The 24,726-nt window shown below is 40.3% G+C and overlaps 1 protein-coding gene across 13 annotated transcripts in view; it reads left to right on the top strand.

The window, feature by feature from the left end:
* LRRFIP2 (LRR binding FLII interacting protein 2) overlaps window positions 1-24,726 on the top strand; it is a 108,891-nt gene that overhangs the window by 47,464 nt on the left and 36,701 nt on the right. For 6 of the 13 annotated variants that reach the window (XM_075826983.1, XM_075826980.1, XM_075826974.1 and 3 more), the window contains exon 3: window positions 439-525. In XM_075826983.1, coding sequence (XP_075683098.1) covers window positions 439-525 — 87 coding nt within the window. Of the gene's footprint in view, window positions 1-438; window positions 526-16,281; window positions 16,336-21,493; window positions 21,524-21,961; window positions 22,025-24,726 lie in introns of those variants that run through there. The other 7 variants (XM_075826977.1, XM_075826972.1, XM_075826979.1 and 4 more) reach the window with 3 other exon arrangements.

Here is a 24,726-nt window from a genome sequence, read left to right as displayed (position 1 = left end):
ATTGACTTGATGGACTGTTTTGACCTGGGCAGGTTTGGAACACTAAACCTCAGATTCATAACAGCATCCTGGTGGTTTAGTGGCTCCAAACCTAGTGACCGGTTTAAAGGACCAATTTTGGTGAAAATTCCTTTTATATGTTCTGTTAGGTTCACTAGAGGTCAGCCTGCATTATAAGGGTTTTTGAAAAGCAGGTTCTTGCTGTCTGTTGTCTTACTGGCACCGTTTCAAGTTACCCCGTATTGGTATTCGGGATGGGGGAAGGGTGATTCCAGTTTTTAGAGCACAAAGTACAATTATTTAGATATTCTTAATATTATCAATTTTTTTTAATTTTTTTTTAAGAAATGAGAAGTACCAGTAATTGTCAAACAGAATGCAAACATATATATATATCATTTTCAAATTTGTATTTAACTCCGGTTTCCCTTCTTTTAGGCAGAGGCAAGGCTGGCAGCGAAGAGAGCAGCCCGGGCAGAAGCAAGAGACATCCGCATGCGAGAGCTGGAGCGACAGCAGAAAGAGGTAAGTTTCCAGTTGTCTTTCATCTGTACGGCTGCACTTCCTCAGTGCTCTGAACTGCCTGGCATGACGTTACCTGGCTCAACCGCTAAGGAGAAAGGGATCATATGGTATGAGCAGGATTATGGACCTATTGGGGATTTCTAATGCACAACACAAAAGACAAAACAAAAACATTTTTGGTTCTCAATTTTAGTCTAGTTTTGTCAACATACTTTGTTTTCGAACATATTAATCATTTTTATCATATCAGTGAATCAATATACTTATAGTTATGGTGTACATATGTAAAATATCCAACTATACAACCTAAATTGGTCTGTACAGCGACTGTTTCTGTATGTATACACTGTCGACAAGCATTATATAAAACCAGCACTAGAAAAAATTACCAGCATTTTACAGTAAAGCCAGCGTGTGCACATGATCAGTAAAGGGTTGAAATTGTGTGTTAGACTTTAGTTTCTTAATTCTTTTTCTTCATGGGGCTGACCATCTATTCTCCTTATCTGAAGCACACGCAGTCTAGAACCAATAATAATAATAATCTTTATTTATATAGCGCCAACATATTACGCAGCACTTTACAATTTAGAGGGGACCTGTACAGGCAATATCAGACATTACATAGTGACAAAAAACGAATTTACAATTCAGACAAGAGGAGTGAGGACCCTGCTCACAGGAGCTTACAATCTATTAGGAAATAAGGGAGACACAAAGTGTAAAAGTGTTTAAGTACAATGGTCCATCCATCATTTATAGATATGGGGAGGTACACATAAAGCTGCATGAGCCGTCACCAGCCAGTGTCTGTGTATGACTGACATGAAGAGCATTAGAGTGCAGGGAGTGTGGGGGATACTCCTGAATGAGGTGTCAGGTTCCGATGACTAAAGTAAAAGGGGGCCAAGGAAAGGAGGTAGATTAGGGAGTGCTATAGGCCTGTCTAAAAAGATGTGTTTTCAGGGCACGCTTAAAACCGGATGTTGGGAATTGATCTGATTGTCTGGGGTAGCGCATTCCAGGGAACTGGTTCACTACAAGAAATGTTTTGGAGGCGTCTTTGGAATCTGGAAGATGTTAGTCTTCGATCGTTGGCCGAATGTGGGGCAAGGGTAGAATTGTAAGCACAGATGAGGGAGGAGATCTAAGGAGGAGCAGCAATGTGGAAAGCGTTGTAGGCCAGAGTAATACGTTTAAATTGTATTCTAAAGGGAATGCATTGTCCACCAGTTCATTGACTGGCACAGGGTAGAGGCATTGGTGTAATGGCTGGTCAGAAAAATGACCCTGGCTGCTGCATTCTGGATAGATTGGAGAGTTTGGTGAGGGTACGACCGATTAGTAATGAGTTACAGTAGTTGAGACTTTTCACAGTAAGAAAAGTGCAGATTCTGAAGATGTTTTTGAGGGACAAGTGGCATGAGCGTGTAAGTGATTGATTGTATACATGGAGTAAAGGAAAGTCTGAGTTGAACATAAGCCCCAGATTTCGGGTTGTGCTGCCTAGGAGTTATTGTTGTAGTACCACACACTGAGATTGAGACATCAGGTTTAGGTAGGTTAGTAGAAACAAAAGGAGATTTAGAAAGATTCAGTTTCAGATAGAGAGAGAACATGATGTTAGAGACAGCGGACAGACAATCACTGGTGTTTTGTATTAGAGCAGGGGTGATGTCATGGGAAGAGGTATATTATTGGGTGTCATCAGCGTAGAGATGGTACTTGAAGCCCAAAAATTTGCTGATGGTTTGTCCAACAGGGGCTGTGTAGATAGAAAAGATTAGCGGACCTAGGACTGATCCCTAAGGGAACCCCAACAGTGAAAGGAAGAGTAGTAGTAGTATAACCAGTTAATGAAACACTGCACGAGCTGTCAGAGAAACCAAGAGGGAGCAGTGTCCTTAAAGGGTATTCCCATCCCACAGGATAGGCCATAAATATCCGATTGATGTGGGTACCACTTCAGGGACACGCACTTCTCTAGAATGGGATCCCTAATCCCCATTCTGATGGAGATGCTGGGCTCTGATCACTGGCTTTTGAGGTGGCTGGGTTTTCTGGAAACAGCCGAGTGCATTTTGCTACGCTGTTTCCGTAACTCCTATAGTGTCTGAGATGGGAATTTCCCTTTAAGCCAACAGAGTGGAGCATACTGAATAGGAGTTGGTGGTCGACAGTATCGAAGGCTGCAGAGCGATCCAGAAGAATCAATAGTGTCTGATCGGATGCCAGTTAAAGTGGTTTTCATACCATCAACGTTAAATGACAAATCTATAGGATATGCCATCAACATCTGACTGGTGCAAACTCTGGGTTCAACATCAATGACTAGAACAGGGGGCCGAAAATGCTTTGAATCTTCTCTGACACAGTGCCAGTCCTGATTAACGTTCCAGTGAGTGGGGTTGAAAGTGCTTCCATGTGAGGAACAAAAGCAAAAGGGCCGATATGCTTTACTTAGTACAGTGGCCCGTTGACGCTAAACATGGGTTGGGGGTCCCAGCTGCCGATATGCCTTCAATATCTGTGGCGGGATAAATCTCTCTTACTGATTTTAATGTTTTTGGAATGTAGAAAGAAACCTGTGCAGGTATGGGAAAGTACTTGCAGATGTGAACCCAGCACCTCAGTCCTTCGTATCCCTACTCAAATTGCAACTCTGATGTAGTAGTGACTTACACTATTTAAAACTGTTACATGGTAGCGCTCTCTGCCTTCCTTTACATCAGTAAATGTTCTAAATTATGTCAAAAGAATTCACTAGCCATTTAAGCTGAAATCGACATCTCTGCTTCCGGCTGTAATGGACAATTAACTGTCACACTTTAGGCTAAGTGTCTATAAGTGTCTTATATGTCTACTTGTATTGGTATTATACAACTAGTATACGTGTTTGTTGATTATTACATAATAAACCTTTTGTTTAGTTTATTTTTTTTATTTCTTTTGGGGGGGGGGGGGTGGTGGTTCTCCTGCATTGTTCTCCTGCAATGTTCTCCTTTAAAATGTCACTTGGTCTCTCCAACACGAGATACCTAGTGCATATTTAGTTAAAATTGAATGATTGACACATATATTTCCACAGGGTCCCTCTTCTTGACTCATTGAACATTCAGCATCCCTGTTGTTGTTGTTGTCATCTACTTAACAACGCAGCCTAAACGGCATCAACATAAGTGGCAGGATACATTTCCGAGGAGTCGCTGAATTTCTGATTTTTTTATAGCAACAGATTTCATAGGTCATATTTTATGTATGTGCATATGCCCGATGCGGCTAAACCTTCTGTCTTCAGATTTATTAAACTCCGTCTTCAGTGATGTTACTGTCTAGCAACTTGTTGGACTGGAATATCATGCAGTCAAGGCCATTTTCCCCGGCTAGTGAATGCAGGTGTAGCATGCTGTCAAATGATGTTTAACACTTTGGGGCACATGAATAAAAAGTGACTTTTTGTCTATGAAAATAGTGCAGATTTGTTGGTTGTGTGGCATATTCCGAGGAATGTCTTTCAATTTGGAGCTAGTGCTATATATTGCCATACTACTGTCAAAAAGCAAACGCTGGGGTGTACGACATTGAAATGAGAAGCAATAACATGCAATATTATTAACCCTTTCATGACATTGGTGCCCCTGTGCCTCCAGGTCAAATTGTCCATTTCTTATCTGCACTTTTTTAAACGATAATAACTTTGGAACCGCTTTGAATACCACAACCATTTTTACTTTGTTTTTTTTTTACAAGTCTTATGAGGCTTTCATTTTCTAACTTAGTTTAATTCCGTGTTTTTAATTTTTATTATGTGAAGACAAATCACTACAAATTTGTAAAAAACAAACAAAAAACACTTATAATTTTTTCTATATAATACATACATACATACATACATACAACTGTAGAGCTCTGTAGCAATTAGTCCTCTTCTCTCTGTCACCCTGGATCGATGTGAAGAGGGCTATATACACACGACCGTGAAAAAAATGGCAGTCAACAACGGATCAACTGTCAGTTTTTCATGGCTGTTTTGCATCAATGTGTCTCAAAATATGAATCAGTTTCCCGGGCGTCTGACCAGTTTTAACTGGCATATGCTGTCCGTTTGTCATGGACGTTAAAGAATAAATGGATGAATTTTAATAGCTAGGGTTTTTTTTTGTCCCAACCCCCTGAAAACACCACAGTGCCCATGTAGATAGTGACGCAATACCACTGTAGATAGTGCCCACTGTAAATAGTGCCACAGTGCCCACATAGTGCCACAGTTCTCTCTGTAGATAATGCCCACATAGTGCCACACACAGTGCCCATGTAGATAGCACCACAGTGTCCCCTGTAGGTAGTGCCAATATAATGCCACACTGGCCATGTAGATAGTGCCACACCCCCTGTAAATAGTGCCAACCCCCCTGTAGATGGCACCCCCCCCCCCCAGGTAAATGGCACCCCCCTTCCTGTAAATAGCACCACTGTAGCTCCCTGTACGAGCGGAATCCCTCTGGCTGAAGATTCCGCTCCTACAGGAAGCCACTAATGTCTCTGTCCATATATGGACAGTTACATCAGGGGTTAACTCTAAAAGTGGAATCCCCTGCCAGAGCGGGGATTCCGCTCCAGGAGTAGCCCCTGACGTCACTGTCCACATATGGATAGTGACACCAGGGGCTTCTCCAGTAGCGAAATTCCTGGCCAGAGTGTCAGCCGGGGATTCTTCTGGGGAGAGCCACTTCTGTCTCTCTAGAAGCGGAATCCCCTGCCAGTGCGATCTGACACCTGGGATTCCGTTTCCAGAGTCAGTTCAGGTGGTGCTATCTACAGTGGGGTTTCGATGCTAACTACACCGGGGGGGTTGCTATCTGCAGGGGGTGCGGCACTATCTACAGCGGGGATGGACAGACTGTGGGGACTCCCTCTAGCAGGGGAATCCTCGGCTAGAGCGCTGGCCGGGGATTCCGATGATGGAGGGAGCTTAGGTGGCGCTGTCTACAGACGGTTTTGCGCTACCTACAGGGGGTTGTGGGTGGCACTATCCACAGTGGGGTGTGTATTCTGGGGCTATCAAAGCCCTGGCAAACATGAGAGTGCAGCTCTGCTCACACTGAAGCAGCGCAACACTCATTAAACCCGGCTGTTAACGTCTATATACGTGCTAACTTCACGGGGCATCGGCAGTTTTAACGTATATAGCCGTATGGCAGTCATGAAGGGGTTAAACCAGTAACCGGACCATGTTCTTCAAGCATACCTGTTAAATACACCTAATATACTTATTTTGCCCATAATAAATGTTATGTTATCAAATAAAGTAAATGTGTCTTAGGCTCTGTTGACATTATATTTGGACCATTCATCTTAAATGTACATTAGTATATAAAAAAAAGACAACAACTAAGGCTCATTGCACACTACTGTGTTACGGTTCTGTAAAACCTCCTACGATTTTATAAAAAAGGCTTTTTCCATGCAGAATACTACAGGAAAAAGATCATGGCATGTTCCATCAGATGCTGTATTATAGAGGTATTCTCCCCTAGAAGCATTGTTTTGGCTCTGCTATATGCATGAGGCTTTCTTGAAGGTTTGACTGGTTTAGCAAAAATGTATATATGAGGGTACGCAATTGCATAGTGACAAACCTTATATATGTTTGGCGCCATTTTCACAGTTTGCTTGGTCAAAAAATCAATGGGAAGCAAAGCAAAAAAACAATTGACAGCTTGTTTGGACTGGCTATTGACGCGGCTATTGACGCGGTCAATAAATGCCTAATAAAGTGTCAATCTACAAAAAACGCTTGAATTTCAATATCTACCTCAGAAATGCGTAAGGAATTTTGAGGCAATTTTTTTTTTTTGCTTGGCAAAAAACACAGTATCCACATAGTTTTATTGTTGAGTTCAGGTATTTCAGCCTTACCCATTGCAAACTGGTGCATGAAATCAAGCACACAGCCATGCAATCTCCATAAACATTGGTAGTAGTATGGGTCATATTTACAAGCTCAATGACTTTAAACGTGGCACTGTCATATGATGCCACTTGTGTCACATCAGTTCATGAACTTTCTGATCTGCTAGATTGGCCTGGGTCATCTGTAAGAGATATTATTGTGAAGTGGAAACAATCTAGGAGTAACTACAGCTCAGCTACGCAGCGGTAGACCCAAACTCACAGTGGGTCGACGATTGCTGAAACGCGTGGCACATAAAAATCAACGTAGTTGAGCAGCTGCATACAAGCCTAAGACCACCGTACACAATGCCAAGCATTGGCTGGAGTGATATAAAGTACGCAGTCCCTGGACTCTGGAACAGTGGAAACGTCTTCTGTGCAATTATAAATCATGCTGCTCTATCTGGTAATCTAATGGATGAATCTGAGTTGGCAGATGCCATGGGGATCTTACCTACCAGAATGCATAGTGCCTACTGTAACATTTGCTGGAGGATGTATAATGGTCTGGTGCTGTTTTTCAGGGTGTGGGCTAGGCAATTTTTTTGCAGTGACGGGTAATGTTAATGCTTTCGCTTATCAAGACATTTTGGATAATTGTATTCTTCCAACTTTGTGGGAACAGTTTGGGGAAGGCACGTTTCTGTTCCATCATGACTGTACAGATAAAAACAAGGGGACATATAACATAAAAACACTGAAAAGAGAGGCCATACTTACAAATGGACACAGACAGGTCAGAAACGCTGATGGAGAGTGGGCAGGTGCATTAAATAATAATAATAGCCACTCCCACTAGCATTGAGGGGAGTGGTGTGTGGTGCATGGGATGTGTAGTAACAAATAATAAATGAATGGTGTATGTGCGAGTGATAATAATATAAGTGAAATATAGGGGGCAGTAGTGAGTAAAGTGCCTAAATGAAAATAAAAGAATAATGGGGTGCAAGTGTGTGAAACATGGAGGGATAGTGTGTAAGTCATGAGGCGCAATGTGTATAGCCAGGTAAAAGCCTATTTGTAACGCCTTGATAGTACATAGAGCGGGCTACCCTGCTTACTAAGCCAAACGACAACACACCATACTCTCCCAGCATCAAAGACCCGGCTGTGTCCAAAAGAAGCAGAAATTAGTAAGAATGAAAAATATCTGGGGTATTGGTAATCATTTTGGCCAAAAGGACGCAAGCTCGCAATCCACGACTCGCAAGACTGGGGATCCTTGTCGTGGATTGCGAACTTGCGTCCTTTTGGACAATACTGTAAAATAGTCTACAATTGTTGTACATCACCCCAAGTAGGCATGTGCAGAACCATATGAGCTTCAGAGTTCTTGCACAGAACTGTATTATGGCTCTGTGTGGCAGGAGACCCTGATGCAGTGCCAAGACTGTACCTATTTACGCCTCTGATTTAACATGGGGGCAAACAGGTGACGGAACACAGCCAGCGTAGTTTGATCTGTAAATGGCACTCCTTGTCTCTAATAAAAAATGTTTATTTTCAATGTCAAAGGTTTTTTTCTCCAGTTTTTTTTCCATTATCCACCTAGGGTTGTAGAAAGATCACTCACAACTAAAGAATGCGTAATATTCTGGCCAAGAACGTTTGTTCCATCTAGTATCGTGCACCATTTTACCTTATTACGTCTTTTTACCATATGTCTTAACTGCAATATTGAATAATCGCCTGCGCATGTGAAGATCCGGAGCTACAGCAGATGTAGCGGTGTAATTACTGAATTGTACGCGTTATTGAAGTGTGTAAAGCCACTCTTACTTGCTGATGCCACCTGTTTGGATAGTGGGACTTCAACTGCTGGCACCTGGTGATTTTGAAACATACTCTGAAAAAGTATGAAATCTTTTATCCATGTTTCACCAAAATTGTGATGGTTGTGACCAATCTGCTGAAAATTGTTCTGTAGCAGGCTTCAGTTTTGTGTATATACTGTACGCTTTCAGGTATTGATGTGGTTATTTATTTTGTTGTATGAGTTTATTGATGGGCACTTTGTTTATAGCTGTTTTGCGGATTGTTTGCCTTGGGCACCACCGCATTTTTTTGTTGTGTATTGTGGTGTCGGGGTGCATATTATGCAATCTTTGCCGTCCATTGAAATGCATTAAAATCATGAAAAGTTGTGCAATGCTGCTGTGAATCTCACTCTGCTACTGAAATGTGTCAGGCTGGGGCTCGCTAGCATGACACAAGTCACAGTGAAACCTTTGTCATATGTTATTGTCAGTATTGTTCCCAATCACTTGTCACCACTGCAACTCTTTACTGCTTCTTGAATACTACACATATGTGGCTTTGCTTATGTGTTTATATTCTAAACAATCAGTTTTGTGTTTTTTTCGTTTTTATGGTATGGTCAAACATTGCGGCATTTACAGTATAATGATAATGGAATTTTACAAAACCCCATTTAGACGTAACAATTTTTTCTGCAGCAGACTTGAGAGTATGCTGCAGATTTTTCAATCCGCAGCATTCCTATTTAGATGCAGATTTTCCATGAATTTTCACCGCGGAAGGCAAAACGTGAAATCCACTGCAAATCTGCAGCAAAATCGACATTTAACGCACCTTGACAGTCAGTAAAATATATCATTGCTGCAATGGGCTGTATTGGAAACATTTGATTTAATCTCACTTTCTTTTTTTAGCTCAACCATCGCTATCACGATAGAAAATGGGGACAGATTCAAAAATGGATGGTAGGATGGTAGTCCCGGATTTGCATGATTCTTTACGGTGACCCATAACTGGTTGGATTGAAGTGATTTACTAACCAGTTGTCCTGTATTGACCTCTGTATTGTGTAGTTGTGCTCATAGAAAAACTTTTAAGATCTTTTGACATTTATTAAAAATTGCCACATCAAACCATCACAAAGTTTTTGTGCCAGCATGTTTAGAGATTAGCGGTCACCATTGTTTTCTCTATGATAAACCTAGTGGAATGTACAAGTGCTCCAGACAAATCTAGGGGTCATATCTTCACTTTATAAATTGCTCTATAGGGTGGATCTGAGCCGGCTACCAATGCTTTTATGCTCGAGTCTCTGACAGAGGAAGTCCTTGTCATGTACATCTCGCTAATCCTAAAAGCAATTTTGCATATTTGACTTCTGATTGGCTCAAAAGTTGCACATGACTAGTGCTAGCACTTCCTTTCTGCCAGGGACTACAAAATACAAAAAAATTTCTTTGACACCACGAAAAGTTTCTTTCTAGCAAGTTATAAAATAAATAAATCCACCAGTATTGTTTTGTACACTATGGGGAAGATTAATACTGTCTTTTCAATAGACCGCCAAATTTATTACAGTGGTGCACGCTTTATGATAAATCTGCCACATCTTGATAGGCATGTTAGACAATTTTCTCTTCCTTATGCCACCTCATGTCTATACTTTACATCAATATTATGCATCAAAAAATGGCGCATGCCATTAATAAATCTGGCACATTTTATTTCTCTACTTCCCCACGCCTCCTTCTCATTGACATAAAAGACATTAAGGGGCTGACGGAGAGTTGGACTAGACCCCAGTGAAGTTGGGTACATAGTGACGTTATTTCGATGCGTCTGCAGGACGTTTTGCCACTATGGATTCAGCTTTATTGATACGTATTCCTAACACAGGCGTGAAGTGGATAGAAAGCAAAAATTGGTTCCGGAACAGAGCAAAATATGGACAGTCATTATTTTTTCTTTATAATTTTTTTCACAGAACTGGTCTATTTCGGGGCTGTCTCTTGGACAAACCCGATTATGATTTGATGCTCTCTAAAAATAGCAACCTTTTGAACAAAACCATTACAGGAACACTGAGGTGACATATGTGAAGTGAAGATGTGTTGGACTATAGGAGACACACAGGTTTAAACAACAGAAAATAAGGAAAAAAATGTATACTAATTAAAACATTGCTGTTGGTCTGAGATAGCGGAGGGGTTAATGCCACTGGGTCAGGTGACCTATGGTAGCAGTGGGGTTAATATTTAATTCCTCGATCGCCTAGGATAAAAGTGGGTGTTGTTTTTGAAACGAAGCTGAATGTTTGTTTTTTGCAGGCCGATTTGTAGTTTTTAATTGCACCATTTTGGGTATGTATAATAAGTATTCGTATTAAATGTACATTTGTTTGCGTTTTTAATTAGGCGTCGTTCACCGTACAGGATAAAAAACATTTTACCTTTATTCTATGGGTCGGCACGGTTATGGTGATATTAAATGTGTGTGTGTGTGTGTATGTATGTATGTATGTGTGTGTGTGTGTGTGTGTGTATATATATATATATATATATATATATATATATATATATATATTTATATTTATTACATTTTTTATTTTATTTTGAGGGGGAGGAAATTCTGTATTTTTTATTTTATTCACCGTGCAGTTTAAAGGTGGTTTTTTTTTGGACTTTTGCTATCGATGGTCTATTGGTGGAGGTCCGACTCCAGACACTCCCAGAGGTCCGCTGATTAAAGGGGCCATGGCGCTCCGGAGAACACTGCAGCATTTTCATTGGTTGCCAGGCACAGCTCTGTACAGTCAGCAGTGGCTGTGCCTGGTGCTACAGCTCGGTCCCATTCACTTGAAACTGGACTAAGCTGTAAAGAGCTGTAACACCAGGCACAGCCGCTGCCGAATGTAAGTAGCTGTGTCTGGTAAATAATGAATGGGCCACAGTGCTCGCCGACCCCTTCTATCTTAAGGAGTGGTCATTAATAGCTAAGACTAGGAAAACCCCTTTAACTTTATTATATGGCTTGTTAAATTACTGGCATTACTATATATGTGTGGGTTATTTTTTTTTACACTTTTGCTAAATCAACCTCTTCCCTTTTTTCAGTTTTTTATTTTCGCTATTTCCTCCCCACTTTCCAAACGACATAACTTTTTTTATTTTCCCGTCGATAAAGCCGTAGTTAATAATATAATAATAATCTTTATTTATATAGCGCCAACATATTCCGCGGCGCTTTAAAATTTAGTGGGAACATGAACAAACAATATCAGACATTACATAGTGAGGCTTCCTGCACACGACCGTGCCCCTGTAATCACGGTCCGTGATTACGGGCACTGACGGTTGCTGACCGCCACCCGCATTTGCGGTCCGTGCTTCCATATAAAGTACAATGGTCCAGCCATCTTTTATAGACATGGGGAGGTACACCTAAAGCTGCATGAGCCGGTCACCAGCCAGTATCTATGTATGACAGACATGAAGTGCATTAGGGTGCAAGGACATACTGCTGAATGAGGGGGTCAGGTTCTGATGACTAATGTAAAAGGGGGGCTAAGGAAAGGAGGTAGAATAGGGAATGTTATAGGCCTGTCTAAAAATATGTGTATTTAGGGCACGTTTAAAACTGTGGGTGTAGCGGTTGGTCAGAAAGATGAGCCTGGCTGCTGCATTTAGGATAGATTGGAGGGGGAGAGTTTAGTGTGAAGATGACAGATTAGGCTTTGTTCACAAATGCATGGGGGTATGGGTTCCGTCAGACCTTTCCGTTAGGGGAACCCATGAACGGAAACCATAGCTTTCCGTTTGCATTACTATTGATTTGAATGGTAATGCTTACCCTGCAAATGGTTTCCATATGTCTTTGTTCAGTAACGTCTCTGTTTTTTTTTTTAGGTGGAATCAATAGCGCAGTCGACTACGCTATTGATTCTGCCAAAAAAACCAAAAACGGTTTCCATTTGGCTCCGTTCCGTGAGGTGTCAGTTTTTTTTTTCCCGGAATCAATAGCGTAGTAGCGGATTCTGGAAATGTTTTTGAGGGGCAGGTGAGATGAGCGTGTAAGTGATTGAATGTGCGGAGTAAAGGAATGATCTGAGTCAAACATAACACCAAGACAGCGGGCGTGCTGCCTAGGAGTTATGGTGGTAGTGCCACACACTGAGATGGAGACATCAGGTTTCGTTGGGTTAGTAGATGGTGGAAACACAAGGAGCTTCGTATACCAAAGCATTATTGTTTGTCAGTGATTGACAGTCAATCTATAAGACTGTGCCTTTGGAAGGGCCTGATATGTATATAGCTATGGCAGGCTTGGGGGCCTTTGTTAGGGGTGTCAAAGGGAGCCGCTTCCCTCTGTAGCCACCTAAATGCTGAGGTTGCTATTTACTATTTTTAAGAAGAGCCGTGAAGTGAACACATATAGATGCATAGTATGTTAATGACTGACACGCAAACAATGCACAATGTCCATCAGTCGTTTCCACTACGGATTGTAGAGGACCCGAGTCTACAGAACAGCATACTATGGTATTCGTACTCTAGTGTAAACATAGCTTTGTACAAAGTGATGGTATGTTATTCTAAAAAGGTGTTCTACTAGGTTTTGGGTAAGTCACATTGACTGCGTAGTCTACAGAAAGTGTTACACTCTTTGATTTATAGCTGTTCTTAAAGAAATTAGTATGTACAAGACATCATACAGAAATAACAAAACTTGTCGAAACACGAGCTTTACCTAGATGTAGGTTTCTATTATCTAGAGCGCTTGTCTGAATTTAAACACGTAGACAATCCTGTTGCGTTACATTCTTCACATTGTGGTTGAGTGCTTGAGCTGGAATACAAGTTGTACTATTGTTATGAATACATTTTCTGAAACAAACACTGGGAAGGAGAAGTATAATTGACTGTTAATATTTTAGTCTTATTTTTGGGTAGTTGTTGGGTATTACTTGTACAGGCTCTGGGCAAATTGATTGAACCAAATTGACTTTTAGTTTTTCTTCGTTTTTGTATTGGACAGTGCCATAGTTTCATACATCTTGTCAGTGTTCTAAGCTTCAGTATTGTCAAAAGACTTTTACCATGCTTTCGTAATGCTAAAAAGCCAGTTGGCACAGGTATTTAATAAAATGTTGCAAAATCAGTCGGGTGTCCGTTTTTGCTACAAGGAAGGGGAAGCAACCATTTCAATAAAAAAAAAATATATATATATATTACAGAGCCAAATCCGCACTAAAGAACCTGACATTACTTGTTTTAAGAGCATTTACATTGTGATCCTCGCTCAGTTAACATCTGATGTGGACTCTCAGCAGTGAGTCTGCCAATGGTCAACATGAGAAGAATCCACAATATGAGAATCGGCTGTCCATCCTGGGCAATCCCTTTAATAGTAGAATCACCGGTTAGTTATACAGAGCAGCTGCCAACAGCTTTTGAGCCACTTGCAAGATGTCAGAAAATCATATTTTTGCAAGTCGCTGGTGAGAAAAGCCTTCAAAAGATCTATACAAAGCGTACCCAACGTTTAATGGTGTGTACTACCAAGATCTGTATCTTGTACATCTTTACCTGTTCATGTGTGGTGTTTTGTTTTTGTAGCATGACTGCTTGGATTTCAGAAAACAATTCACAAGTATCTTTATAGTAACTGACCAAATATTTGCACTTTTTATTAAAGGCTATGAAAACCTTTGAAAGGTATATTATTATTATTTTTTTCTAATAAACACGTTAATCAGTGTGATTGGTGTAAGTTTTTTAATTGTTTTTATTAGAAATTCGTTCTACTTTTTGAGACACAGCTCCTCTGTATCCTGCAGATATGATAGATCCTCAGATGTGATAGATTACAGGTGGATCCTGCTTGTCAAAGACCCGCTGACACTGAACCCGTCAGTCCCGCGGGACTGACAGATTCAGGTCTTAGCGAAAGATGCAGCTTCTCTGTATAGAGAATACAGAGCAGCTGTATCTAAAAAAAAAAAAAGTAACACAAATTTTTAATAAAACCATTTATAAAATTGCACCAAACACACTAAGTGACCTTTTTATTTAAAAAAAATAAAATAAATTCCTTTTAAAGAGGCTCTGTCACCAGATTTTGCAACCCCTATCTCCTATTGCAGCAGATCGGCGCTGCAATGTAGATAAGAGTAACGTTTTTTGTTTTTTTTTTAAAAACAAGCATTTTTGGCCAAGTTATGACCATTTTTATATTTATGCAAATGAGGCTTTCTAAAGTACAAGTGGGCGTGTATTATGTGTGTACATCGGGCGTTTTTACTTCTTTTACTAGCTGGGCGTTGTGAATGGGAGTGTATGATGCTGACGAATCAGCATCATCCACTTCTCTTCGTTAACACCCAGCTTCTGGCAGTGCACAGACACAGCGTGTTCTCGCGAGATCACGCTGTGACGTCACTTCCTGCCCCAGGTCCTGCATCGTGTCGGACGAGCGAGGACACATCGGCACCAGAGGCTACATTTGATTCTGCAGCAGCACCGGCGTTTGCAGGTAAGTCGATGTAGCTACTTACCTGCAAACGCTGATGCTGCTGCAGAATCAACTGTAGCCTCTGGTGCCGATGTGTCCTCGCTCGTCCGACACGATGCAGGACCTGGGGCAGGAAGTGAGTGACGACACAGCGTGATCTCTCGAGAACACGCTGTGTCTGTGCACTGCCAGAAGCTGGGCGTTGTGAAGAGAAGTGGATGATACTTCTCGTCAGAACGCCCAGCTAGTAAAAGAAGTAAAAACGCCCCGATGTACGCACATAATACACGCCCAGTTGTACTTTTACTTTAAACACGCCCAGTTGGACTTTTACTTTAAACACGCCCACTTGGACTTTTGCAAGCCTCATTTGCATAAATACAAAAATGGTCATAACTTGGCCAAAAATGCTCGTTTAAAAAAAAACAAAAACGTTACTCTTATCTACATTGCAGCGCCTATCTGCTGCAATAGGAGATAGGGGTTGCAAAATCTGGTGACAGAGCCTCTTTAAGGCCTTAAATGAAAAAACAAATGCCAGAGGCAAAGAAGCCCTATTTCCCAGTTACCATAGGAATTGTTAAATTATAAAAAGTAATCTTTATTATGCTAATTCAGCAAATAGACAAACAGACAAACCAACATAAATGGTTAAAATTCTTAATGCTGGGATCGGGTCAGCAACCGTTAGTGGTTGTGTCAGTATACACATGTATTTGCCATCTATATATTATAGATCGGCAGAGTCTGGAGAGCATGGATAGCACCAATTGACTCCTGATCAGTTAAATTGTTAAATTATTAAGCCCTAAAAGCCAGCATGTATTAAAATTGAAAGGAGAGCCCCTATCCATGCTCTCCAGACTCTGCCGATCTATAAGATATAGACGGCAAATACATGTGTATACTGACACAACCACTAACGGTTGCTGACCCGATCCCAGCATTGAGAATTTTAACCATTTATGTTGGTTTGTCTATTTGCTGAATTAGCATAATAAAGATTACTTTTTATAATTTAACAATTCCTATGGTAACTGGGAAATAGGGCTTCTTTGCCTCTGGCATTTGTTTTTTCATTGTTGTATCTGGCCTGCCAGTTATCAAGGGTCCAAACCATATCTTCTTTAAGGCCTTATGCACGCATATTTTTGCAGCCGCAATTTATCTGCATTTTTGCGGATAAATTGCGGACCCATTCTTTTCTATGGCCCCATGCACATGACCTTGAGTTACACTGACCTGGGCGGGGGCCGCAAATCTGGACTGCAAAAACTCAGGACATGTCATTTTACGATCCAGACTTGCGAATTCACCAGTACTGGTGAATTGTTGTGGATCTGTGAGTTCTGATGACACACGGATGCACAACAAGGATTTCTTGCAGTCCATTGGACCTCAAAGGAACCGTGGTTTTGCGGACCGCAAAGCCAATGCAGTAGTGTGCCTGAGGCCTTAGTGTTTTACTTGTAGTACCTATATGTGTTTTCTACTGTAAAATGTAACATTACTGTGTACTTTATTTTCTCCCAGGAGGATTCCGACCGGGCCAGGTACTCTCACCGGTCCAGTCAGCGTCCTTATCTGGTTTGTACTTCATCTATCAACTTTTCTATCTGTGGAATGTTTTTCAGATTTTGGTATTTCCATAAATACATGACAAATAGACGACTGGATTCGGAGACGGACCAGACCCGATCAGATTTGTGAGGACATTCATTTTCAATTTAAATGGGCTTGCAAATCCTTTTAATTAAAAATGTTGTCCAGTTGTGACCGTAAGGCCCCATGAACACGAACATGTCTTTGCGGCCGCAATTCACCCGCAAATCTGCGAGTGAATTGTCGTCCCATTCATTTCTATGGGCCCATGCACACAACCGTGGTTTCCACGATCCGTGCATTTCCCAGGAGCTTGGACCGCAAAAAGATAGGACATTTCTCATTACGGCCGTGTTTTGCTTTTCAGACTCATAGAAATGAATGCACTCGGCCATGTGCACAGCCCGCGATTTGTGGGTGGCCCACGTATGACACTCTGCGGTAGTCACAGCCGAAAATCACGGCCGTGCGCATGAGGCCTTAGCCATAAAAAAAACGTATATCGTTTGTAACTTTAGAACATCCAAGGAAGCCATCTTGCTGCTTTTACAAATGCTATTCCAATTCATTCGTTGGCAAAGGGGTTGTGTGAGATTGGAAAAACATGACTTGCGGCTCAGCCCAATTTACTTGAGTGGGGTTAGGCCGCAATCCACATCTTTATAGACCAGAATGGTACATTTTGTGGCAGAAGGCTGCCATGTTTTTCTAATCCCCATGCAACCCTTCTAACTTCACATTGTGCACTTTGTTTGCTTAAATCTGAAGTTAGTGTTGTTTTTTTGTTTTTTATTTTTTTATTCTGCCTGCAGAAGGACGTTTCCGCAGAACACAATGGGCCCGTTTGTTTGTACACGGGATGTTGTCCTCGGGAAGCCCCTCGTATTAACACATTTTTGTAAATTGTGCTTCAGCTTGTCAAAAGTTTCTTTAGTGTTGAAAAAAAGAAGACAGGAGTTCACAAGTCACAACATACACTGTAACGTAAACCCCCATGAAAACTTGCTCTAGAGGCAAATATAAAATGTTATAAAGTACTCACTGATAAATTTTTGAAGCATCATTTTCTGTGGGTTGTACAGATTAGGATGTCAATTTGCAATAATAATCCATTAGTTCAGCACCTACTAAACCAGCGTGAAGCCAGATTTAGTGGATTTTCCAGAATATTATTTTTTTTTTAATTTTTCTGTGTCCAATTAAGAAAGTGGTATAATTTGATGTAATTTTTGGAGTTTCAGACTCCTCCAATGATTTTAGGGGCTGTTTTATACTGATGTAAGTGTATATCATATTAAGACCAGAGGAGCTAATTTTGCTAATTATTTTCTGTTCCTACCATATTTAGGCATAAAATAAGATTTCTTTATTATTGACATTTGTTAAATGCATCTGAATTACCTTTACCTTACCTTTTACATAGAGTTCATCTGTAGATGCGAGTGGCCTAAACAAGGGCAGAGAAAGCACTTCCAGGAGGAGAGATCTTGTGGTGTGTAACCATGGCTTGCCTAGTGCGTTGTGTGATCTCTAACAAATGGGTTCATTTCTAAATGTACTTTAAGACTATGTAAACCTTTTGAAGACTTTGATTTAGTAAAAACAAAAAAAAGAATTGATTATTGTGTTTAACCCGAATCAGGCGAACTGCCGGCTTTGGTGACAGTGGATCCAGCTGGTATCAATCACATCCAAGCTCCATCTGTTATCGATCTAATGGATTTGGGTTTCAGCACAAGTAGCAGCTGCTATGTATCCAGAATACATAGAAGCTGTACTCAAAAAGTAAAAAATATTTTGAATAATAAAACAATTACAAAGTTGCATTAAACACTGCAATACGTTGGTTTAGTAAAAAAAAAAATAAAAAAAGCTTTCAAGGGTTTACATAGCCTTTAACACATCATTACTATTATAAAATAGTATATAATTGAGTGTTAAGCTCAAGTGGCAGCAGGACCTATTCAGTAGTTGATAACCGAGGAAATGTTTTTGAAAATGTAAAGCTAGCCAAAAATGATTTCACATAAAACATGAGAGCTAGGAAAAGAAATGTGATGATTTTTGGTTGCCAAATATCAACTGTAGTAAAAAAACATTTTTTAAAAGTCCACCCTCCCTACCTGATTTCTGTACGAGATGAGCAGAGAGTACTACGGAAGATATTTTACTGATACCAGGTCCACAAGCAACTGCAAAAAAACTTTAAGAAACATCTTAAGGAACTTTAAGAAACATCCTGGTGCTCTATGACGTAGAAGTTTTTGGCTAGAGCGTTGACTATCTACGTATATGCCATATTTCAAGTCTGTACCAGTCCCCAACTGTATCTTGCCATTTATATTGTGCAGTCCTCTTATATGCAAAGGAGTCTTTAAAACCCATTACACATGAGCGCCAATTGCAGCTACAACCCCTGCACAATCCTATAGCTACACCCTGGTCTTATTGGTAAAAAGGTGTTGTTAAACACAGAGACAAATGCTGGCGCCATATAGTGTAGTAGGCAAGAAAAGGTATATAGACTAGAGTAGAAAAGTATTGCACTCCCAAAAATGTTTTTGAATAATAGGCACATTACACCCAATAGTACGTGGAAAACGTCCTTAATTGCAGTGGATCATAGTCTGAATCGAACTTAAGCAGTTATATCCACCGCTTTGGGTTGCTCAATGTTACAGAGCTAAAAGCTGATACATTCTAAACCCATCAATCTATCAAAATAGGCTTTTACTCATTAAAAATAAACAAGCAAACAAATATAATAGCTCTGTAATGTTTTGCAAATTTCCGTCCGTTTATTATTATTATTATTTTTTTTAGTGAAATTAACTCTTTGGAAATAATCAGTATAAGGCTTCGTTCACATCTGCGTCCGGGCTTTCCGTCGGAACGGAGTCCTAACTGACACAAACTGAAACCAATGTTTTCCGTTTCCATCACCATTTCAATGGTCACGGATCCAGTGCCAATGGTTTCAGTTTGTCTCCGTTGTGCAAAGGTTCCGTCGTTTTGACGGGATGAATACCGTAGTCGACTAATTATTGTAGTTCAACCCGTATCTAACACATTTGTATTTTGTGTGGTTTTTATATTTGTTCAATTAATTTCACAGTATTTAACTTCTTTTCATCTTTATTTTAACCATTATATATTCTTCAATTGCTATTCGAAGTCCGATATACTGAAAGATAGATCTTCGAAGTCAAGCAGACCTGGATCATCTGTATGTAAATACAAGATAGTCTGCTTGGCAGACATACAATTTATTAAACTTTTTGTTTTTTTCTGGACAATGTAGTAATATGAAAGGGGTTGTCTGGGATTTAATAAACATTTCCTAAGAGCAGGAGTATTGCTAAAATAAAAGAGAGAATGCAATACTCCCCATTTCAATCACCCGTCGCTCCAGCAATGCCGCTCCGGTGGTCCCTGACAGTCTTTGTATAATTGTTTTGAATGATGGCATGCCGTTCTGGGGCCAGTGAGTGACTGCAGTAGTCATGTGCATGAACGGCATGTCATCACTGCTGGACAAGTCAACAAAGACCGGCAGGACCATTGGAGCGACGGGTGATTGATGAGGTAAATATTGTTTTTCTGTTTTTGTTTTTTTACTTTTTTTGCTCTTAGCAAAATTTTTTTAAATCCCAGACACCCCTTTAATTACATTAACAAAAATAAAGCCATTTCTATGTGGTTTATGGAATTAAAGCAACAGTTTAGGACCATCGCTTGTACATTAGGAAATGACATTATCCACAATTTCCCAGTAAACTTTTGCTGCCGAAATCCCTTCCTGTACAAGCTGGAGTGACCCAGTTAATAGAAACCGTAGTATTGGTGAATATATAACCGCCTGCCCTCCTGTCACCATTAACATAATACAGTCGTGGTGTACAGCACTTTCTGATTTGTGTTATTTGATAAAGCAGCGCCCATGTCCTGCTGGGCATTAACACAGTCAACGCCATCAACGGTTTATCTATACCTACTTTTACTAAAGGTAGGCATTTAGGAGGGGGCATTCATGTCAGGAGGGATTTGTAGAAGATTACTTCTGGTAGAGAAAAAAGCACCTATGTAGCGACACTCACGCAGTAAAATTGGTGCACCTTTACGCTAGAATTGTGTGAAAATGAATTGCATACATATAATTGGGAAAACTCCATTGACATGTATTATATATACATAAAAAACGCTCATGTAATACTCAGAATCATGTATTAGAAATATTTGATTGGCACATTATCCTTGATAACTGCACAGTCTGAATAATGAAATCATTTTTACCACACAGATACTGTCTACACATACTTTCTGTAGTAAATGCACTAAGATGGTAATGGGCAGAGCTGCACGGCAATAGTCCTCATGGTTGGAAACCTCTGAGTATACACTTGCATCCCTGCAGATATCTAAATCATGCTTTTGAGAACATGGAGTAGATGTAGCTGACGAGAATCCTTGGAGGGGGAGGCATCAATTATAAAACTATAATAGGAGCCTTTTTCCTGACTCATGAGGCTGATCATGTGCGGCTTGGTGCCAGTGCTTACTCATATCCATTTGCTTCTGGTGGATGACGGATAACAGGGTGGGTCCTGTTTCGGGTTTCCTGTTCTCGGAGTTTCTGACCCTGTGCCAGTATTGTTAATTAGACACATAAAGTCCATTAGGCTTGGTTCTGTTCAGCCTGGTGTTAGTCATGTATCCAGATGAACAGCAGAATTTGGTTTCCTTTGACTAGAGCCCAGTACATGGCAGGGTTAATGCCAGCTTTATAGAATAAAGACCGTGAAAAGAAGCAAATCTGCTGTGGACCTCGTTTATATTACGATTTTATTTAACCCATGAGCTGTAACCTTAAAATGGAGACAGAGTCGAACATTCTGAAGAAAAACAAAACCGCTACTGTGTGACATGGTAGTAATCCATACACATTGACATGTATTATCTATAGCTACAGACCTTGTAGACTGAACTAGAATTTGAGTTTAGACTCTGTCAAATGTCCCTTCCAGTAGATGCATCTGAACATTTTCTAATTATTCTTTTATACTCTTTGACTTTCTTCCTTTTTTCCTCTTTCTTCTTTGGATTTCAGTATGATTTGCCAAAGGATTCCTCCAGGAGAAGTGTACTCTCTGTATGTAATGAGATAATGTGCACGGTGTGAAATAAGCCTTCCCCTAAACGTTTTTATCTGGTGTTCTCCCTTTACTAACTGGCTATATTATGTATGATTCATAGCGAGTGTTTTCTTCTTGTTCTCTACCGGAATTTTGATGAGATTTTGACTGTAGCAGTGTTTTTTTTGTAGTAATAATTACTTTGCTGAAACCAAAGAATGAATATCTTTTTCGTGACCATTATTTTCTCTGCTGTTTGTGTTGTTGCTTTGTAGTTTTACCATCCATGAAGTCCAGTATAGAGATATTTGTGTGTGCTGTGCATGAGAGGGCGCTACATTATAATTTGATCACTAGATGTACTGTCTTTTTGATGATCATTTTTGTCAATCTCCTTATTCATTGTAACATTTTTATTCATAGCGAGCCTCACATTCTTATTACAATGTGTGAGTTAGAAACAACTTCATTTTTTACAGAGCCATACCTACAATTCCTATGGAAGCAAGAATAAAACCTCTCTATCCAGTAAAGACTTGCTGGTTAGTACAGAACATGCTAGCAATGATTATATAACAGGGCTGGCCAGTGACTATAATTCAGTAAAAAGACGCTGACCGTGTATTTCTAAAGGCAAATATATGGCAAGTTATTGGAGCATACGTTTGTTATCGAGGTCTGCAGAGCCATATTTGATGGAACAAGTTTCACATGTAGAGGTGTACACTGCATCTAATAAATTCTTAGTGCTTTACGATCACAACAGCATGGATGTATCTAATGTGGACCGTTCTGTCGCATTGTGGACACTTCTTTATGCTAGAATGAGCAAAATGTCTCGCTTGTTTCATTGGTTGAGAAAGCAAACCAATTTCCGTGTGGTATACAAGGGTTCTGAAAGCTGTTGCAGGTGTCGTGCATCATATTTATTAAGCGGAGGCAATAATAAAAAAAAAAAAGGCACCATTTCCTGGTCCAAGCCAACGTTTCTAAATTGGCTCAGCGTTGAAATGAATACACACGGCCATGTGCAAGGCCCGCAATTTGTGGGTGTCCCGCGGATGACGCTCTGCAGACGTCCGAGCCGCAAATCCCGGGCCGTGTACACCACTACGGTCGTGTGCACGAGCCCTAACTATTAGGCCTTATTTAGACGAACGTGGGGAAACTCGGACGTGAAAAACCGCCATTTTTCACGTACGCACTGCCCCCGTGCGGGTCCTGTTTTCACGAATCCCTATAGACTTGAGTCTATTGAGGGATCCGAGAAAATGGGACATGTTCTATTTTTCAACAGACCCTTCACACAGTCCGTTGAAACAGCCGTGTGAACGGCCCCATTGAAATACATGCGTTGGTTTAACGGCCGTCACACAGACATATTCAACGTTTGTCTGAATAAGGCCTTAGGGATATTTGATATATTTTATTTAGAGCCTTGCAACATTTTAACATTTATGTCAGACATAGAAATCACTCAAGTTTTTACACCGCTCCAAAAGCGATCATTACAGTATTAATATATCTGCCCCACTGTACTTAGGCCTCAGTCACACCTGCGTTCGGTGTTTCCGGTTACTGGAAGCGCCGATTTTGTTGCATGACGAACGCCAATGGTGCCCATTGACTTTAATGGGTGTCGTCGGGTTTCCATCACAGTGTCCATCGTTTTACCAGATAAAATAGTGCACCGTGCTGTGCTATTTTCGTCGACATCTGTGACCAGATATGAGATGAAGGCCCCCGACACGGATGTGAACGAAGCCTAAGATGTACTTTTGGGGCTATACAGGTCTGTGACTGATTGTGAATGTTTTCGAGTTTATTAGGAATGATCTGCAAACAATTTATTTGATTACTTACTATGAATTTTATGCTTTACATAAAGTATCATTCACTTGTTTATTTCACTACAGCGCTTTCCGTTATTATGTAGAGATGATCGCTTAACAGGGTGTATATTAAAATATCTGAAAACCTATCCAAATCACAAGCGTTAAACGTTTATTAGACATTAGAATATGTTCACACGGTTTTTCAGGCGGATTTTGGAGCGTAAAAGCCTAGTTTCCCTTAGATTTTAATGGGAAATACACTGCGCTATTCACATGAGGTGTATTTTTACACTGCTGAATTCAAAAACCGCCTCAGAGCTAATTTTCCATTGACACTATGAAAAATGCCTAAAAAAAAAACGGTTTAAAAAAGCATCAAAATCTTCATTTTCAGCTCCATAAAGGCCCTGAAATAAGAGGCTGTTTCCCTTGAAAACATCCCCGTAATTTTCAGCCACTTCTTTTTGTACGTGTGAACATACCATCAAGGTGCCCGGCATTTAAAATCCGCTGCAGCCAAAAACTGAAAATTCAGTTTGTGCTGTTGGTTCTGTACGTGTACCCTCATTACCCAATCCCCTTCAATTATTACCTGGGGGAGTTCTGCAAGACCCCAATGATCTCCAGAAAAGAACACCACTTGTAAATAAAACTTGGAGGAAAGGGCAGGGGATGTCCTTTAAAAAAAAAAAAGGCCCACCTTCACAACCTGTTTTTTTCCTTCATTGTTTCGATGCAGTAAATAATTTTGGGTCTACAGCTCCTATGCAGACCTATGTGGCTCAATGCTAACAGACTACAAACAATGTCTGTGTAGTCTGATCCCACAGTCATATTGTCGTCCAGCTGCCCCCTACTTCTTGCTATCCTACCAAATGTATGCGACATACATACAAAGGTAGGCGACAGATTGAAGGCGGTATGACTGCAGGATCAGACACATAAGAGCAGCAGACACAAAATGGTTAATGCTTTATTTTAGATGTTTTGGAACAATAAAAAGAAAAGAAAATAAATATATATATATGTGTGTATGCATATGTGAGTATGTATATATGTGTGTGTGTGTGTGTATGTATATGTGTGTGTGTGTGTGTGTGTGTGTGTGTGTGTGTGTGTGTGTATGCGTGTGTATATATATATATATATATATATATATATATATATATTTATATATAAATAGCTGTCAAGATGTACACAGCCTTCATTAAAAAAAAATAAACAAACTTTTTTTTCCGCCGAAAAGTTATATTTCTGTTTTACTAAAAATAATGTTTGCTTAACCCATTTTTGGGATGCTCCGAAAACAGAGCTGAGTAAAAATGGTTTGGAATTGTGACACTGATATGGTATGTGCTGCCAGAGAGAGGGAAGGAATTAGTTTGTCATCTGGACATGTGGCTACTTTT

Source organism: Rhinoderma darwinii, chromosome 5 (assembly GCF_050947455.1).
Source record: "Rhinoderma darwinii isolate aRhiDar2 chromosome 5, aRhiDar2.hap1, whole genome shotgun sequence".
Taxonomy (NCBI): domain Eukaryota; kingdom Metazoa; phylum Chordata; class Amphibia; order Anura; family Rhinodermatidae; genus Rhinoderma; species Rhinoderma darwinii.
This window is presented reverse-complemented; position numbering and strand designations above follow the sequence as displayed.